General features: G+C 41.4%; 1 protein-coding gene across 1 annotated transcript; it reads left to right on the forward strand.

Moving 5' to 3' along the window:
- The first annotated feature begins 1,364 nt into the window (after positions 1–1,364).
- LOC140858845 (uncharacterized) lies at positions 1,365–1,895 on the forward strand. The gene has a single exon (XM_073260129.1). The coding sequence runs from the start codon at positions 1,365–1,367 to the stop codon at positions 1,893–1,895; it is 531 nt and encodes a 176-aa protein (XP_073116230.1).
- The last annotated feature ends 5,584 nt before the right edge of the window (positions 1,896–7,479 follow it).

Raw genomic sequence — 7,479 nt, forward strand, 5'->3', positions numbered from 1 at the left:
GGTTTGCATTCCCGAGGGGACGGCGGAAACGGCGGTTTCTGTTCCCAATGGGACGTCTGACACTGATGGGATGTCTGACACCAACAGGACGTCTGATGCCGGACCGATCGATGGTACGATCGTCAGAGTCGGAGCATGATGCGATGGATATCCACTCCTTTCGCCCGAAGCCGTCGCCCATGCGAAGATGCTGGCTAGCACGACGTCCGACTTAGTAGTGGGGGGGCAACTGTTGGGATATACCGACCGACTCATTTCACGCCGACTCACCCTCGGGCCTCTCTGACCGGCGCCCGACTCTACCGACCGCACCAATCGACGACTGTCGACACTGTCCGACCGAAGGTATGTCGGTCGGGCGGACCCATTCTGTTCCCGACTAGCCGAACGGCGGAGCCCGACTCTACCGACTCACTGTCAGGCGGGGGTGGTGGCCGATGTTCGATTCCCGCAATGCGCCAGACCAGCCAACGTTGTCCCTGGGTCTTCACCCGACGTCCCGCAACCAAATGACGATGCATGGTCGGTTGGCTCTCCCAAACGCCGTACGACTGCTGTGGGCCGCTGTCCTGACAAGGGCGTGCGGCATAGCCGCCCTGGGGCATTGTCCTGTCAAGGACATAGATTAATCCCAGTGATTTGACAGCCCACGGCGACTTGACAGTCAGCGGCGACTCCGACAGCCTCCGACGATTTGACAACTCTCCCAGTTGTCTACGTCATTAGTGGTGGCACTACGCCGTGCTCTACTATAAAGCGGGGAAGGCAACAGTGCTGCGTGGAGGTTCTTTCGAAGCCCCTGGACTCATTCTCTCTCTTTCTAGTTCTCTCTCTCTCGCTGAATCCCCCTGATTCTTTTCTACTGTTGCCTAGTCTCCTCTCTGACTTGACCGTCGGAGGGTCCCTGCCGGAAGCATCTCCGGTCAGTGTGGACTTCTCTTGCAGGTGCTCGTTCTCGACGATCAGGTGATGAAGGGATTGACCGCAATAGTATGTATGTGTGTGTATATATATATATATATATATATAGAGAGAGAGAGAGAGAGAGATAGAGACAGAGAGAGAGAGAGAGAGGCCAGAGCCGCGAGGCACCTCTAGTCGGCTGCAATTACTGGCCAGGGCTGCCAGGCTACCCTAGTTGACTTATATATATATATATATATATATATATATATATATATATAGAAGGCCAGGGCCGCCAGACACCCCTAGTTGGCTGCAATTACCGGCCAGGGCCGCCAGGCACCCCTAGTTGGCTTATATATATATATATATATATATATATAGGAGAAGGCCAGGACCGCCAGGAACCTCTAGTTGGCTGCAACAACGCTTCTAGGATCATGCTGTCCTCTCCGCACGACATGGACCATCCAAATGAAGACCATGATAAGCGCGCTGTGGAAGAAATGTTCGTGAATGCAATGCACGGAAAGTGGCGAGAGGTGGCTAGTACCTACGCCAACTGTAAAGCGGCCCTGGTCGCCACGATCATATATACCGGGGACACCGTGCTGCACTTGGCTGTGTCGAGCGGAGTGGAATTCAACGTGACGCTGCTCCTGGGCAAAATCCCCGAAGAGCGCTGCGAAGAAATCCTGGGGATGGGGAACGAGAGGGCCGACACGCCGTTGCACCTAGCTGCCGCTCTTGGGATGAAGAAGACGTGCTTGGACATGGTCAAGCAGTGCCCCAAGCTGGTAACTCAGGCTCGCAATGAGCAGGGTGAGACACCCCTCTTTAAGGCCGCGCGCCACGGCCAGAAGGAAGCCTTCGGTGCCATGCGACATGCCGCCCCCGATGCATGTAGTACCCGCGACCTGCACTTCTGCCGAAAATTTGGCGGCGACACCATCCTCCATGTTGCGCTGCTTGGCGAGCATTATGGTATGTGAAAATTAGGTGCGATGCCACAGGCTTACAATGATATCGACATAAATGTCGGAAACTGGTCAATTCACACACATCACAGCAAGTTTAATGTCAAAGCCTATCTGGTTATTTCTATAGAATTGAGTTGAAAATTTTATAGAATTCATAGGTGGAACAACCTATTTAAGCACGGTCCTGTGTCACCCAAACTCCACCCAATCAAAACTCTATAAGAAGAAAAAAAAAATCTTTGTAGATCTTTTTTTCTTCCTGTAGCCTAAAGTCTTGGATCGGGGATGAGTTTGGATGGGTTCAGTTTGTATCTTTTACATGAAAGAATGATCTTCTTTCATGGTATCATCCATTGGATCGTACTCCATTCAGCTCTCAAAATACTTTAGACTCTCTCATTCATTAGCCTTCACAAAGCTTGAAGCGATGTTTGCACGATCCATCGATGGATTCACATGAGGGAAGGTAAATCATTCTTTCACACAAAAGATACAATCCTCATCCGGTTTCGGACAAGCTCTTAGAGAGTGCATTCCACATGGGCCAACAAGTCCCAAGTTTTATAAGATTTTTAGTCTAATCCCATAAAAACATCCAAACATGTCCTAATTGGGACTGGAATAATTCTAACCATATGAATATATAGTTAAGGATCCAAATAAAGTATAAAATAATTATCCAAAAAAACTAAACAATGGTAAATATACAAACAAAATTTCTCTCTCCCTATTTTCTTAAGATCAAGGAGCTTGGAACCTTGAAAATATAAGGAGAAGAACAAAAAAACTGTAAAAACATGAGGAAACTGAAAAAAAACAGAAGAAAGAAAGTAGATGGAAAAGCCTATGTCTGGACAAATGCCAGGGCATCAGCTAGCTAGGACCAAGCACAATAAGCCAGTGAGAAAATTTAATTTCTCCCCTAAAAATGTGTGTGACCCTTGAACTGGGATAGGTCAGGAGGATATTTCCGAATGTATAGCGGGAAAATTTCAAATGATAACGATACACAGTCCGTATAGATGATCTTTATCCAAAAACAATACTTCCTTGGGTATTCCTGAAAATTGACCAAGTGGATTATTTAAGGCTGCAAATGGATTGGATTGACCTGTGATCGAATCCGATCTAGCCCACGTAAACCTGACCCGAACCATCTTAAAGGACCTATGGATTCGGGGAGGGTTCTAAACTTGGACCGATTCTATTTTTCGGATAGAGTCTGGATTTATTGAATTTTGACCTGATCCGACCTGATTCATAGAGACTTTTGGATTGATATGGGTCTTGAGATAAATAATTCGATTCAACTCGACTTGACTCAAATCTGGATTTGGACTTTTGGGTTCATTTGGGTCTTCGAACACTGCCCTCTCACAAACTTTTCTTGATTCCTCCATATTTTTTGGTGAAATAATTCCTACATTTATTGTGAATGAAACAAAACTTGAGTGCCATCTTGGACTATTAGACCTATAACAATATATTCTTGATTTCCTACTCTTTGATAAGTTTATATAATGGACTACAAATAATTATATTTTACTATATTTTCTCTTAAAAAGCAAATTTCTGCATCCATGATGTTTATTGCTATTTCATTAAAGTCATAGTATTGGAAAGTAGGAATTTTTAATATCTGGATACCAAAATAACAAGATAAAGAGAATTTGACATATTGCATCTTATCTTGTAGATTTTTTCTTTTAATTTGTTTAATGAATTTCTTTGATCCTAATTCAAATATTTTTGTCTTATAGTTTCAAACCAATGTTCCTTTTGTTTTATTTATTATAACTCATTTTTCATCAAGAACTTATAAGTTGAACTATTTTTGTCAGCATTTGTCAATTTTTGTTGACATCCTTGAATATATTCATATATGTAAACAAAATTGGGCTTGGCCTCTCATAGTTCTAGGTATATCTTAAACATCCATGGTCAATTTCCTGGTCACAGGATCTAATGAACTTTTCTTAAGTTAGATTTTTTAAGATAGTATGTCACAAGCTATAAGAAGGCAACCTTCATTATTGTGCTGCTTAAAAGTTTAAGATATATAGCCACATGAAAAGAAGTTTGGATGAATAAATGAACCCCATGCCATTACTTATACAATTTTTGTTATTATTCTTTCTTATAATTTCTCATGTTTGATTGCAACATGTGCACATATTCTTTTTCTCAAAATTGGCGTCATTTGCAATTGAATATAGTAAGCTTTTCAACCACTTAATTTCTACAAATGAAAGAAAGAATTGATTCATTAACAAAAGAAGTTGGTTAAGTCCGATAGTAGTGCAAATAAAGTTACTTATAGATTTTCTATTTATTGATTCTGTTATTTATAATTTGGATCCGAACTAATTCGAACCCAAATCCGAACTGAATTCGTATTTCATAGATTGGGGCTGGATTATACATGGATCCAACCTGACCCGAAAGACCTATTTGATCAAGATATTTGATTATAGAACTGATCTGATCTAACCCGATCTTCTATTGAGCTAGGTTTGGATCCAATATTTAGATCCGATCAACAAACTGGATCGGATCAGGGTCACTCATGATTCGATTCAATCCGACCCATTAGAATTATTGATCAACCTAAATGGATGATTGAACTCCTGAATTGGACAACTAAGTTGCTATGTTGGATATGGCTAATCAGAAGCCACCAACTTAACAGTGATCTGATCATAAATATGATCCATCTAATCCAAATAGGATGTTGCTTAAGTCCGATCACCAACTTTTCAAATACCAAGCAAGTTGCGACATATCTCCATATCCAATTGTATTTGCCTTGGTTTTGTTCATGGACATGCATTTCTATGATTATATATATAGGGACATCTGACAGTGGGTGTCTGATAAACATATCCCGCCCTATTTGCATGTGATTTGCATTTTCTCATGCGCATCTTTTGCAAAAATATTTTAGGAACCGAAGAAGATGCACGTATTAGGCATTGAAGCTTGAAAGGGCATGTGTACATATCGACAAACATATACATATACATAAAAATATATGTATACATACATAAATAGGATATATATATATATGTACACACACGATACCTATATATATATATATATATATAATCTCGATACTGATTGATCTTTCCATTATTAATTTAAATAAAATATTACTGTTTTGAATCCAATCTTCATAACAATAAAAAAGAAAATCCTACGAACAGTAAAAGACTGCTATTTCATAATTTTTATCAATGACCTTCTATTTCTTTTCAAGACAGAGAAGGAATGAATGCGATTATTGTAACATGCATTACTTTATTCTGATGCATCCTGTCATGACCTGGTGTCTAACTATCATTGCTTATTTGATGTTGGCAGCTAATAATTTTAAGAGCTAGACTAGAATCAGATCAATTGGATTTGGACTCAGATCTGATTAGATCAAAACTCTTTAATAGGATGTAGGAGTCGTTGAATATGATCTACTCCCTCAAAACTCTTACAGACAAAAAATCTTATGATTTGGAGACTCCCAACTTATGAATCAAGTAGTCAAAAATTGAATAGTCTAAATAAAATTAAATTAAATATATTTTTTAATCACTTGATATATAGACTAGGAGTCTTCAAATCATATAATTTTTGATGTGTAAGAAGTTTTGAGATACTAGGTCACATCCAATGATTTGGATCATCAATGTAAGATCTTCATTGTTCAGTTTTGATCTGACTCGATCCGTGTCCAAATTTAATCAATCTTATCCAAATCTGTCCTCAATTTTAATAGTGCCCATTGTAACAGTCAAATATTTTGATATTATTTACTGAACGATTTGAGGTGTCGTGCACAGATTTGGCCCTGGAGATTGTTCGATGCTATCCCTCTCTAACTAACTGGTGCAATGAGAAGGGAGAGTTGCCTATCCATATCTTAGCCAACATGCCTTCTGCTTTCGAGAGTGGAGTGCTAGCTTACTTCAAATATCCACTTGATCCTCTTATTTACCATTGTGAGTCTCTCTCTCTATCTTTCTTTTTTTATATCTATCTATCTGGCTTGTGAGCTAGTCAGATTTGGCTGCACTCGAGCAAATCTCTATATAGATCTAATTGGATCTAGATTGGACAGTGGAGGTTCCATGTCAATGATCTGAGTTGTTGAATATAATTTATTTATATATACACAAAAAATTATATGATCTAAAGACCTCTGGTCTATAGATTAGTGGTCAAAAAAATAGATGGCCTAAATAACATCAAATTATACATGTTTCTTGATTACTTGATGTATAGATTCGGAGTCTCCAAATTATATGATTTTTTGTGTGTAAATATTTTAGAGATAGTAGGTAGTATCCAATGGCTCAAATCATTGATATGGGACGCTCCTTGTTCAATCCAAGCTTGATCAGATTTGAGTGGAGATATAAAGCTAATATTAGATAACAATCATCATGAAAGAGGGTTAATAGGGTAACTAACTAAAACAGGTAAGTGGGAGCATTCTCTAGTTGTGGGTTTGAGTATGTGAAGTATAAAAGGAAGGATTGTATAGAAGGTCTTTTGCCAGAAAATGAATGCATGTTTTCCTTTCATATTTGTTTCTCTGTTTCTATTGCGGCCAATCCTCCCGTCGCCCGATCACCGGTGACGCACACCTGCAAAAAAAATCCTCACAGACCGGAGATGCCTCCGACGGGGACCGTCCGACGGTCAAATCAGAGAGGAGACTAGGCAACAGTGAAAAATCAGGGGCTCAACAGGAGAGAGAGAAAGAGAGTCCAAGAGCTTAGAGGCGCTTCTCGAAACTTAGAACTTAGGTCTTTTTTCAAGACTGTTGCCTTACTCCGTTTTATAGTAGAACACGATATGGTCCCGCCATTAATGATGCAGACAACTAGGGAGTTATCAAATCGTCGGGGGCTGTCAAATCGTCGTGGGCTGTCAAATCACCGTGGGCTATCAAGTCGCTGGAATTAATCCATGTCCTTGGCAGAACAGTACCCCAGGACGGCTGTGCCGCATGTTCTTGACAGGATAACTGCCCAAAGCGGTCGTACGGTGTTTGGATGGTCTGACCGACTATATGTCGGTATTCGGCTGTCGGGACATCGGGTGATGATCCGGAGACACCGTCGGCTGGTCCGGTGACTTGCGGAAGTCGGACATCGGCTGCCACCCCTGACAGTGGGTCGGTGATTCGGACTCGGCTGTTTGGTCGGTCGGGAAACAGTATGAGTCTGTTCGGCCGACATGCCTTCGGTCGGATATCGTCGAGGGCCATTGCCGGCAGTCATCATCGGAGTCGTCGTCGAAATTGTCCGTCGGTTTGGTCGACAGAGTTGGACGATGATTAGATCGGTTTGAAGATAAGTCGGCATACAGAGATCGACCGGTATATCCCAACAATTTTTATTTTACCAGCAGCTTTTAGGTGTAGTTTAAGCAGCATTCCTATAGGTAGAAGTCCTTGCCTTGAGTTTCAAGGCACTTGCACCATGCATCGACTCCTCTCGATCTCGGCGAATAGCTGGTGGCACACCATGTAATTCTTCACCTAGCCGACGGCATTGTTCATTCTCCTCCATCAATGGTTCCGCCCCTGACCTCCGGC

This window comes from Elaeis guineensis, chromosome 6 (assembly GCF_000442705.2).
Source record: "Elaeis guineensis isolate ETL-2024a chromosome 6, EG11, whole genome shotgun sequence".
Classification (NCBI taxonomy): Eukaryota; Viridiplantae; Streptophyta; class Magnoliopsida; order Arecales; family Arecaceae; genus Elaeis; species Elaeis guineensis.